The following is a 12934-nucleotide window of genomic DNA, read 5'->3' as shown; positions in this document are numbered from 1 at the left end:
GCACAGCTGCACCAGAGTCTGAGTTTTAGTAAATGAACCTCGGTATAAGCTGTAATATTTCTGGGCCTTGGCTAGAGAACAAATCTGCCCTGAATAATACCCATAGAAGCTTTGGAATGGACACCCATCTGTGAGTACAAGCCTGTTATGAGACCTTGTTGTTTTATAATGCCGAAACTAAATGGACTTTCCTTTAGGTTGCTGAACTGAAGAAAAGCTACATTTGTTTGCTGCTGAAAGAGTAGTTGTGTAGCCTTTTGGGAAAAGGCTGTTTTAGTTGATATACTGCTGTACTGGCGGACCCTACGTTTTTTACAGTACACACACAAAACACAGCCATTCAATGCACCCAAATAAAATAAAAAGGTGCCCTCTGCATCCTAAACTGGCCCCCGCTGGTAATAAAAACACTCTGCTTACATTTCTGAACTTTTATAGAACCCATCAGTGAATACTCTTGCAATATGCTTTAGCTTGTCAATTCACTTCAATCGAATTTTAGTACATGCCCATTAAATCCCTTTTCTATAACAGAATATCAAGTATTTAGGAGTTAAATTAGGTTTCTGTACAAAATGCTTTCTGAAAAGTAATGTAACAATACTATAAGTCACTGAGGTTGCCTGTGATTATGTAAAGCTACTACCTCTTCCATAGATGTACAAGATGCACAAATCAAATGGTCATGCAGTTTCTATTAAGCGGTTTTCATCTGTATAGGTTTCGTCCTTGCTGACATTTATGAAAGCGACCACTAAAAAGTTTCCTGTGCGTGATATGACAAAAGATACATTACCGCCTAATAATACAGCATTCTGATTTCCGGCAAAGTGAGGTCAGGGAACGCTAGATCAGAAGTGCTCTACAGGACAACTCTCAAGTCAGGGGTGAATTAAATAACATCTAAAGCACTTTTGCCTTGCAGCATTAGGATTCTGAGGTCCTGTTAGGGCAGTAACTGCATTGAATTTGTAGGTTCTTCCCATGTTTGTGGGAGTCCTTCCTGGTGCTCTAGCAAGCATTCACATTCAAAAACACACCAGAAGGTTATTCGGCTTTTGCCTTTTGTTGAGACATTGGCTGGTCATGAAGTTTCACAATAGGTTTGTTCCTTAAATAAAAGTTAAAATAATTCAGAACACAATAAAAAGGACATGAGGGCTTAATGGCACAAAAAAAAAAAAAAAAAAAAAAAATTCAGAGTACAGTAAAGAACATGAGGGCTTAAAGTGATACTAAAGTCTTGTTTGTTTTTTTTGTTTAACATGTTGTTATACTTATCTGCTCTGTGCAGAAGTTTTGCACAGAGCAGCTCAGATCCTCCTCTCCTCAGGTCCCTCGCAGGGGTCCTGGCCCCTCCCTCCTGCCCCTACAGCAAGCAGCTTGCTATGAGGGCACCCAAGCTGAGCCGCTGCTGTGTGTCCATTCAGTCACAGAGCTGTGACTTGGCCTCGCCCCCTCTCTCTCCTTATTGGCTCACTGACTTTGATTGAACACCATTGGCTCCCGCCGCTGTGTCTCAGCCAATCAGGAGGGAGAGTGTCCCAGACAGCTGCTGCTCTCCTGCAACTGGATGGAGATGGGGCTCAGGTATTTGGGGGGCTGATACATACAGAATTTTTTTTTATCTTAATGCATAAAATGCATTAAAGATAAAAAAAACATTTTTTTTTCCTTTAGAACTTTAAAGGGGTTGAAAAGCTTTGTTTTTTATTTTCTAAATAGGTTCTTTTAAGATAGTGCATTGCTGATTCACTTACCTTTTCCTTCGATTTCCCTTCTAAATGTTTTTTTTTTCTTTGTCTGAATTTCTCACTTCCGGTTTCTCCTCAGTAAACTTCACACCATCATCTGAGCTGTGTTTAGTCAGCCAGAACAGCTTACTGAACAGCTTAATGGAGGAGGAACAGGAAATGAGAAATTCAGACAAAGAAAACAAAGAAAAAAAACAGTTAGAAGGGAAATCGAAGGAAAAGTTAAGTGAACCAACAATGCACTAGCTTAAAGGAACCTATTTAGAAAATAAAAAACAAACCTTTACAACCCCTTTAAGGGCACAAAAAAAAACTTAAAATAATTCAGAGTATAGTAAAGGACATCATGGTTTAATGGCACACAAAAAAAAAAAAAAAAAAAAGAAGAATTCTCTGTAATCTACTGTACATAACATACCCATTCAGGTGCAGGAAAATATTAGCTATTCTATATAGCAGCTGCATCCCAAGAGTAAAATACAATTTTCTGAACATGTAGCTATTTTTATATTCAGCCACGGTTCTGCTTGAAAAAAATAAATAAAAAAAATTATACACAATGTTAGTGTGCCTGTATAAGCCTTTCCCTCTGCCACATTTTCTAAAGCAAAACTGTCAGCGCTGGTGTTCACCAATTACCTATAGAGATGTCAGATGCATTAGCTTTCACGTCTGCAAAAAAAAAATAAAAAATCTGTTTCTTTGCAGAGAGCAATTCTAGGCCCTAAGCCCCCTCTAGCAGCAATCCCAAAGCAAATCCTTGGGAAGTAAACTTGACTCCTTGCTTGCAAACGCAAACTCAAACTTACGTTTTTAGCACTGGGATCTATGGCTTTATTCAAGATGTGATCTGGATCCACAATGCAGAAAATTAGAGCAGTAACAAGTAAATAAAATCTTTAAAAAATCTGATCATGAGCCAATATTAACCTTGGTGCTTGGCCAATTTAAAATTATAATTTTTTTAATTTAATTTTTTTTTTTTTTTTTTTTTACAGAAAGTGTTATATTGTTAAGTACAAGAATGTATAGAATCCTAGCCTTAAAGCAGAGGGTTAATAGAGGATTTCAACAGGTATATATATATATATATATATATATATATATATATATATATATATATATATATATATAGTAAAATCCCTCTAATAATAGTATTAAAACATTTTTTGGGGAAAAATTTTTTTCTATGGCTCAGACAAAACTGGATTTAAAATGCAGCAGCTTTAAATAACAGTAAAAAAAAAAATAAAAAATAAAAAAAAAAAATGGTTCAAAATGACAATGTGAAAAATTTATTTGAAAAATTCCCTTTTCACACTTCATGCTTTATTTTCCAGCTACATTTACAACGGATTCTCTCTACTATGCTGCCATTGTTTGTAAAACCAATTTTCGTCATGGTGATTGAAGAGATTGTAATTTTTTTTGAAGAGAATAAAAATTCTTGTGTAATATTCAAGGACATGGAAGAAAAAAAAAAAAAAAAAAAAAAGAGAAAGACACAAGGCGTGCAGCATACAAAAGGTGAGCTCAAATATTTCCTGACATTTTATTAAAGGCATCTTAAAAGCGAGGTGAAAAAAAAAAAAAAATTGGTCTCAACAAAATCTATTTCTCCGCCTTCTATTCTGAGCACGCATTAACCATATTGCCGAGTGCTTCCAAATTAATGCCTTAAATACAAAAAAAAAAACCCGTCATAAAGGAAATACTTCACAACCCTGACAGTGCAGCCGAAGTGAGCGGCTTCTTCCATTCAGTGTCCTGCTGGAACGGCACAGGCTGTTGCGCTTCAGCCCTCCTAGAGCATTCTCGTTTACAGTCTCCGAGGTTTCCGTGGACGGCAGCCATTGTGTGGGATGGGTGTATTATCGGTAAGGGATACCACTTCCAGTCCTCCCATTGTTAACCCTTTGATGGCATGCTGCATTAAAAAAGGAAAAAAATATATATATATACATGCTAATATAAGATGCTACTTTGAAAATGTTAAATAAAGCAGTTTATCATGCTAGTCAGTTGTTTGTATTTTTTCATTCTCCTTATTAAGGACATGGTCATTGGTCTGGAGGAGATTTCTGCACTAAAGCAAAATTTGTATTTATTTATTTTTTTCATAATCAAACACTTAAATATTCAGGACCATTTACATCCTGTAGATTTTTTTAAACCATGTATAGCATAGATTTTAGAATTCAGTGACGTGGAGGACAATAGACACTCATCCCCAGTCTATGCTAAATTTTTATGGCAGGCATAAGAGATCCCGGCTTAGGACATTATGATGCTTCTAGGAGGACATGCCACCAAAGGAAGGCCCAGACATGGTCACTTACCTGCATTTCATTGGTAGTACACAAGAATTAACACCATCATTCTTTCAGCTGTAGGATATTCTATAAAGATACAATTCCCCATAAAACCTAACTATCAGTAAACCACTTTTCCTTTTTACTTAAAATGCATCTCTATCCAATGGTTGGAAACCAGATTTTTTTGGGCATCTGTGTCCTGTTAGGCTGGATTCACACCTATGCCGTTTTAGTGCTTTTTGCATTTTTGCACTACAGTTTATTTAACATGGTTTCCTATGGAACACGTTCTGTAGTGCAAATCTGCAAAATGCACTAAAACTGCATAGGTATGAATCCAGCCACAAGCCCCATACACACTATCAGATTTTCTGACGATTTTTGTCTTCAGGATTTACCAAAACCATGTAGTACAAGGGCCTACCTGATTGCATACAAACTGAAATTTCTTCTTTGACCTCATATTATATGGTTTTGGTAAATCTGAAGGAAAAAAACTCAGCAGAAAATCTGAGTGTGTATGGGGCTTTAGGGAGATTTCCTTTCACTTCCCTTCTCAAAGGCCGAAGAGGAAGAGAGAGGAAACCTCCTTGTAAACCACTGGAGGTTATTTACTAAGGCTGGAGAGTGCAAAATCTGGTGCAACGCTGAAGAGAAACCAATCAGTTTCAAGGTTTTTTTGCCAAAGCTTAATTGAACAAGCTGAAGTTAGAAGCCAAATGGCTAAAAGGCTGGGTTCACAATATTGCAAATTGGATTTGGCTTTCCCCACATTCAATTCGAATGTCAGGAGCCTGTGACCAGCCCTCTATGGGGCCGGTTCACATATCTTCGGAGCGGCTCCGATTTGAATTGAACAGGAGTCCTGTACATTTTGTGGTCCGTTTCAGGTCCGAATTCAGCCAAAAATGCGAAAATTGAAAACTGAAATCGGACCTGAAATGGTGAACATGGATGCACCGGACTCCGTGAGAGCAGTGAGAACCCAGCCTCATGCACAGCTGCTACATATGGAGTGCTCCAGCTATAGTAAATCTCCCCGTTACTAGAACAGGTTTCCCCATTGCAAAATGTTCCCTCTATTCTTATTTTGCTGAAAACTAAAGGGCTAATGATATACTTTAAATCTACAGTGGGTATAGAAATGAATCACCTCCTCTTTCCTTAAAAATAATCACATTATGTTGCTTTGCAGCCTGAAATGAAGACAGACAATTTTTGTTTTATCCAGCTGTATTTGCTAGTGCAAATTATAACATCCAAGTGTCAGAAAAAATATTCAAAAACAGAATCGCTGAGTTGGAAAAAGGATCACCCCCTTGTGTCAGTATTTTGTTGGACCACTTTTGCTTTAAATTACAGCCTTTAGTCTGTTGGGATTTGTGTCTACTAACTTTGCACATTGAGACTTTGCAACATTTGCCACTCTTCTTTGCAAAACTGCTCAAGTTCAGTTACATTGGTGATACATTGGTGATCATTTGCGGATTGCGGTCTTAAAGTCACAGATTTTCAATGGGGTTTAAGTCTGGGCTCTGCTTAGGCCATGCAGGGACATTCGTCTCCTTCAACAACTGTGTGGTCATCTTTGCTGTGTGCTTTGGGTTACTGCCATGTTGGAAGGTAAACCTTCTTCCCATTGACAACTTTCAGGCAGGGAAAAAAAGAGCCATACTGAGTGTAGCATTAAAAAAAGCACCAGATTTAATCAGTGGTAATATAATTACAAGATAACAAAAGATGGGGCACATTGGAAGTGGTCAACATCACTGTGAGATATCCATCTGGATTGCTGCAGTCTGTGCAGTATCAGTCCAGGCTACACTGGTGGAGTCCAGAGTTGCAAGGCTGAATGGGGAGACACAGGGCGAACTGTCAAGGTGTCATCCAGAGATAGACAAGAAGGTGTGGCAGTGGCTTATCTTTTGTTATCTTATGAGTTTATTACCACTTATTAAATCTGATGCTTTTTAAAGTGGTTGCAACTCCACTTTTCTTCTTCTTATAATCCAATATGTGTTATAATGAAGTATGCGGCCCAGTGCATGTTTATTTAAAAAAAAAAAAAAAAAAGGCTGCTGCGTCCCTCGTCGGCGCTCATGTGACCGTCCACCACTGTCTTTCCAGATCCTACCACTACACTGGACAGGGCTGAGAATACCCGGCCGGGAGGAGAACTGCAGGCGGTCATGTGAGCGCCAAGCAGCGTTTTGAAATTAGGTAAGAAGCTGCATTTTTTTTTTTATTATAAACATACACTGGGGCTCATACTTTGATATAACATATTGGATTATAGGAAGAAGAAAAGTGGCTTTACAACCACTTTAAAAAGCACCAGATTTATTCAGTGGTAATAAATTAATAAGATAAGCCACTGCCACACCTCCTGTCTTTCTCTGGACGTCTTGACAGCTAGCCCTTTTCAACAGGAGGGAAGGGGCAGCTACTGACAAAGCTGGTAGGCGGGGGGGGGGGGGGGGGGTGAGGACGGAAGAGGAGGACAGAGGATAGCTGTGGATGACGGAGGCATGTAAACTGACCACGGTATCAAGGCTCAGCAGCCATGATAAACCGTGTTCAGTTTACAGGGGGGTGGCAGAACCAGTCAAGGGGCCAAATTACACAGCCCCAGCACGGTGCTGTATAAAATACTTTAAGGGAACAGGATCAATTTTTTTTAATTGTAACAAACACATTACTGCTACACTAAAATTGATGCCATTCTTTTTTTCCCCTGTAGCTCTACTTTAATGGAGAGCCTGCATTAAGGTAAAAAAAAATACCACTTTAAGTCATCACACATAAAAAAAACTTGTATGTTAAATCAAGGGCCTAATGAGTATGAAGATGTCTGAAGGAAGAACAGTACTTATTGGCAATAACAAGTAAGGGGCTTATTTTTCAGCAACGAAAACCACAAAGCAAGCAGCCGACTTGCCGCTATAGGCAATAAATGGTTCTTCCTGCAGACAGATCTGATATATGAGGTCCAGAGTTTACAAAGACTGGGTCAATTTAAAAATAAGTCTGAACTTACTGTTCTTCCAGGTCCCATGCCTTTCACTACAACTCTCACAAAGGAAAGACCTTTACCCACAGCTTTCTGCAGGGGGAAAAAAAAAGAAGAAATAAAGCAGGGTCATAAGAACGTAAATGGAAAGATCAGCAATCAAATGAGACACAGGTGCCTGAACTAAATTAACGAGCGCAGAATCTCAGCACGTGCGCTTTCACAATGTCACAACTTTACGGGCATTCCATCTATGGGAATATACAACGCGCCGTACACAAAAACGGTAATAAGGCAGAACATGGCCGAGCCTTTGCGAGGAAACATCCATACCGTTCTAAGCGGCAATAAACAATTATACAACAAATGCTGTGTGGCAAGCGGGGAGAAAATTGGGAAAGGAAAATCATGGCTTACGAATTAAACCGCAGGGGTAGCAGCTTAAATAAATGGAACAGCCAGCTACTAATCTATAAGCTTAAAATGCCTTTTAACGGAACACCTACTGACCATCAAGTAGAAGGATGCATTGTTTTTAAATGGCTTAGAAGGGTCTCGAAGAAGGCCTTATGCTATAAATAGGAGATGCACTTTTTTTTTTTTTGTCTGTATGCTTTGTATTCTTTGCAGGTTATAAACCACATCACGTGTGGCCTCTCCATTAGAATGAGCCATCTAGGGGGTTTCCTGTAAGGCTATGCAGATTTCTCAGAGGACGTGAATGGCAGTCAGGCTTGGACGGCGTGTAGAAACACGAACACCTGCTGTAGCACAGACAACTTAGTAGACAGACTAGATGTCAGCTCCCGTGGAGATAAAAGACTACAGGAGGTACTATAAAGCAGAACTGTCAGCCGGTTCAAATTTCAACACTTTCTAAAAGCAGAAACATTGTGGAAATGGACAAGCCATTTCAAGAGCGAGCAGGAGCTCTGAAATAGCCCAGTCATTTCCATTGTGACGAGGTATTAAAGTGCTTCCTTCGGAGCAGCCCTATGTCTCATCGGGATTTCAGTGCTGGATTCACAGGCATTCTCAAGGCAACAATATAGAGCAGCGCGCTTTCTGGTCAACAGTAATAACCGCTCTACCCCGATGCACACATATTCATACAGCGTGCCTAAAAATAAAATAAAACATTTCAGAACTTTTAGATGTTTTTCAGAAGGAGGCGTCATGGCCGACTGCAACTGGTTGCCGCCTGACCACCGTCAAATGACTGAGGGGCGGTGCGGCTCTTGTTCTGGGACGATGTCATAGGACGGCGTCCCAGAACGGGCGCTCGCGGGGACGCGCAGTGAGGTGATCGCGACGTGTTTCTAGAACACGGTACAACCCCGATTTCTGTAAAGAATCGTGTCGGCGGCTCTTTAACCATGTGATCGGCTGTGTCCAATCACAGCTGGTCACATGTAAACATGGAAGTGCCAGTAATCGGTGGCCCTCGCCTCAAACAGAGTGTATAGTGAGGAGAGCCGATCAGTGGCATCTCCACGCAGGGGGACATGTAGGAATGTAATCAGGACATTGATCATCAGTGCCCTGATTACAGTATAATAAAACAGTTCCACTATACTGTGCCCACCAATGGCAACAATCAGTGCCCACAAGTGCCACCAATCAGTGCCCATTAGCGATGCCAGTCAGTGCTGGCAATCAGTGCTGCTCATCAATGTCACTCAACAATGCCTATCAGTAACACCTATCCATGCTGCCCATCAGTGCCACCCAACAGTTTCCATCAGTGTCGCCTATCAGTGCCACCTATCAGTACCCATAAGTGCGGCATATTAGTGCCTCCTCATCTGTGCCACCTCATTAATGCCCACCAGTTCAGCCTATGAGTGCCATTCAGCGCCGCCTCATCAGCGCACATCAGCGCAGGCGAAAAATTACTTAGTTACAAAATTTACTGACAGAAAAAAAAAAAGTAAAAAAACATTTTTTTCAACATTTTTTGTCTTTTTTTTTTGTAACGCAGCAGTGATTAAATACCACCAAAAGAAAGCTCTATTTGTATGAAGAAAATGATTAACAATTTGTTTGGGTACAGTGTATCCTGACCGTGCAATTGTCATTCAAAATGCGACAGCTCTGAAAGCGGGGGTGCAAGTACCTGATAGACAAGTGGTTAAACAATGGGACTTCGCAGTCCCAGGTCGCAGGACAAGTCGCACAAGTGTGAAAGGGGCCTTATGGGATTGGTTTCATAATTATCAACCAGCTGGTGCAGAATTAGGGCTCTAATGAGGAAATTAGCCGGCATGCCTTTATACGTTATTTTCTATTGGGAGTATCTTACTAAAAAATACATTTTTGTTGCAGGGGATGCCAACAATCTGACTTGTATCTTAGTGCAGACTTCTGGGAAAATCAGTGAGCCAATCACACAAGCAGGAAATTACATATCTGGGGAGTGTTCTGTACACATTCTGGGTAGCCATATTGCATTCATAGAAAATTACAGCGGCTGCAGATTAAAACAAGGAAAGGTGATTTTTAATACCATTAAATTACAATAGGATACAGGATACAATAGCAATTGTATACACTATATTATATATATTTTTTTCCCCATGAAAGTGGAGTTAGGCTCCTTTCACAGACTGTTCAGGTCCACTTGTCAGTTTTTCAGGCAGACCTGAATGAATGCTCCATGCAGGTCTATGGAGTGACGGATGTCAGCTGTGACACGTCCGCTGACATCCGATCCGTACCACTAAATTCAGACGGATGGAAATCCTATTTTCCATCCGTCTGGCAGATGGGATGAAAACGGACAGGCGTCCATAGAGGAGAGCGGAGCTCTGACAGATCCGTCCCTACACAGTGTGCAGAGACGGACTTGTCATCCGCCGGCTCAGCGGGGATTTACAGAGCGATCTCGGCTAAGCAAAGTGGATTCCGTACATGGACACGCCTGTGTGAAAGGGGCCTTACCCTTTAAAAGGATAATGGAAAAATAATTAGCCCAGCCTACACACCTTTAACCCTTAATCCGATCCAGCGATGTGCACAAGAGCAGTGGCTCTCGCCGCTGTCTCCCTCCTCATTGGGCTGATTGATTGCAGCAGGAGCCATTGCTGCTGTCAATCAAATGATTTGACAAGGGAGCGGGGGAAATGTCAATAGATACAGACAAGGCGGCTCGGGAGCGAGCCCACACGGGTGCTGCCTTGGATAGGAGTTTTCTGTGGGGGCACTTGCCAAAAAGGAGGGGCCTGGAGCACCAGTGGGGGACCCCAGAAGAAGAGGATTGGGGCTGCTCTGTGCAAAAGAATTGCACAGAGCAGGAAAGTATAACATGTTTTTAAATTTGATATAAAAAAAAAAAAATAAGGGTTGTTCCAAACTGGCTGCAAAAGACGCACTTTAAAATATGGCTAGGCTGGTGTTACATTCATAGACAATGAATCTGTCTGGCTCCAAACATCTAAGGGGACCATCAATCAATTATAAGACTTGGCATCATTTAAATTCTCATCCCTCCCAGCTAAATATTTGAAGGTATTTTTATTTTATTTTTATTTTTTTGCTGGTGCTCTGGTTTAATTCCTTATTCCTTGCCTAGGTGAGGAGGATGCAGCCAGCACACCACCTTCAGGGATACACCAACTCAAACACTGAAGAAATTCCCTCCACAGTCCTCCAGCCCGCACATGCGCGGTTGTGCTTCAACAGCCATCTTTGATTTGGGAGCGGACTCGCATTCTGTTCACTCAGCTGGCTCTCAAATCCAAGATGGCAGTCTGCTGGCCCACATATATGCAGTCGCATTTCAGCAGCCATCTTTGATTTGGGAACTGGCAATTGCCAAATCTGGCACAAAATTTTCAGTCTTTTTTTTTATTTACAGCAAACAAAAATAAAAACAAAAGTGGTAATCAAATACCACCAAAAGAAAGCTCTATTTGTGTGGGGAAAAAAAGACAAAAATTTCATATGGGTACAATGTTGCATGACTGAGCAATTGTCATTCAAACTGAGAGCGCGGAAAGTTGAAAATTGGTCTGGTTACATAGTTACTTAATAGGCGAGATTGACAAAGACACAAGTCCAACCTATGTGTGTGATTATATGTCAGTATTACATTGTATATCCCTGCATCTTGTGGTCATTCAGATGCTTATCTAATAGTTTTTTGATTGATGCCTCCTCCCCCCCGCTGAAACCACCGACTGTGGAAGAGAATTCCACGTCCTAACTGCTCTTACAGTAAAGAACCCTCTACACAGTTTAAGGTTAAACCTCTTTTCTTCTAATTTTATCGATGGCCGCCTGTCTTATTAAACTCCCTTTGGCGGAAAAGTTTTATCCCTATTGTGGGGTCACTAGTACAGCCTTTGTACATTGAAAGCATATCCGCTCTCAAGCGTCTCTTCTCCAGAGGGAACAAGTTCATTGCTCGCAACCTTTCTTCATAACTAATATCCTCCAGACCCTTTATTCGTTTTGTTGCCCTTCTTTGGACTTTCTCCAGTTCCAGCACATCCTTCCTGAGGACTGGTGCCCAGAACTGGACAGCATACTCCAGGTGCGGTCGGACCAGAGTCTTGTAGAGTGGGAAAATTATCGTTTTATCTCTGGAATTAAACCCCTTTTTAATACATGCCAATATTCTGTTTGCTTTGCTTGCAGCAGCTTGGCATTGCATACCGTTGCTGAGCCCGTCATCAGGACCCCCAGGTCCTTTTCCATCCTAGCTTTCCCCAGAGGTTCTCCCCCTAGTGCATAGATTGCACTCAAATTTTTGCCAGCCAAATGCATTAAATTTACACTTTTCTAAATTAAACCCAATTTGCCATGTAGTTGCCTACCCCATTAATTGTGCAGAACATCTTGCAAGGTTTCTACCTCCTACAGAGAAGTTATTGCCCTGTTTAGTAAGGGGGCTTAAGTGGCCATTGGGCGAGTGGTTAAAAGCACCTAATCTTAATGAGTAAATATGGGGATTTAGTCACATAATATGACCATACCATGCTTAACCCATTCCCGCCGAGCATACGCAGATGTGCGTACTCGGCTTTTGGGGGTTATACCGGGATGATGCCCACAGCTGCAGGCTGTAGGTACCGTAGTTTGTCGCCATTCCACGAGTGCGTGCAATTATAAAGCGTGACATGTTCGGTATTTATTTACTCGCCGTAACATCTTTCACATTATATAAAAAAATTGGCCTAACTATACTGTTTTGTATTTTTAAAATTCATGAAAGTTTCTTTTCCCCAAAAAGTTACGTTTAAAACACTGCTACACAAATACTGTGCGACATAAAATATTGCAACAATCGCCATTTTATTCTCTAGATTCTCTGCTAAAAAAAAAAATATATATATATATATATATATATATATATATATATATATATATATATATATATATATATATATATATATATATATATATATATAATGTTTGGGGTTCTAAGTAATTTTCTAGCAGAAAATACAGATTTTAACTTGTAAAACACCAAAAAAAAAATTGTTAATAGTGTAGCACCCACTGGAAATGGGGGTACTTTGGTGCAATGGTGAGCTGAAGCATGGCACGGCCATATTATGTGACTAAATCCCCATATTTACTCATTAAGATTAGGTGCTTTTAAGCAGCCTTGTAAGATTTAAAAGTTACTCCTTTTGCATATATATATATATATATATATATATATATATATATATATATATATATATATATAATTTTGGGGGCACACATACACACACTGACAGGCTGAGCCCCACCCCTTCAACTTCTCCAGCAATGCTGGCAGCACTCATACGTACATTTCTCCATTTCAATATTTTTTTTTTAGAAACATACAATAGGAATAGTAGTAATGTTGTCATAAAATGTGGAGG

At 40.3% G+C, this 12934-nt stretch overlaps 1 protein-coding gene across 2 annotated transcripts in view; it reads right to left on the bottom strand.

The window, feature by feature from the left end:
* Window positions 1-3282: 3282 nt before the first annotated feature.
* Window positions 3283-12934, bottom strand: part of MRPS11 (mitochondrial ribosomal protein S11) — a 52269-nt gene continuing 42617 nt past the window's right edge. Inside the window, exons 5-6 of one of the 2 annotated variants that reach the window (XM_077473335.1) lie at window positions 7107-7172; window positions 3283-3681 (exon numbers count right to left, since the gene is read on the bottom strand). In XM_077473335.1, coding sequence (XP_077329461.1) covers window positions 3574-3681; window positions 7107-7172 — 174 coding nt within the window. In that variant the 3' untranslated portion in view covers window positions 3283-3573. The remainder of the gene's footprint in view (window positions 3682-7106; window positions 7173-12934) is intronic. The other variant, XM_077473336.1, reaches the window with a different exon arrangement.

The sequence above is a fragment of the Lithobates pipiens genome, unplaced genomic scaffold (genome assembly GCF_037356315.1).
Source record: "Lithobates pipiens isolate NorthernLeopardFrog02 unplaced genomic scaffold, aLitPip1_a1.2 Scaffold_8, whole genome shotgun sequence".
Lineage (NCBI taxonomy): Eukaryota > Metazoa > Chordata > Amphibia > Anura > Ranidae > Lithobates > Lithobates pipiens.
This window is presented reverse-complemented; position numbering and strand designations above follow the sequence as displayed.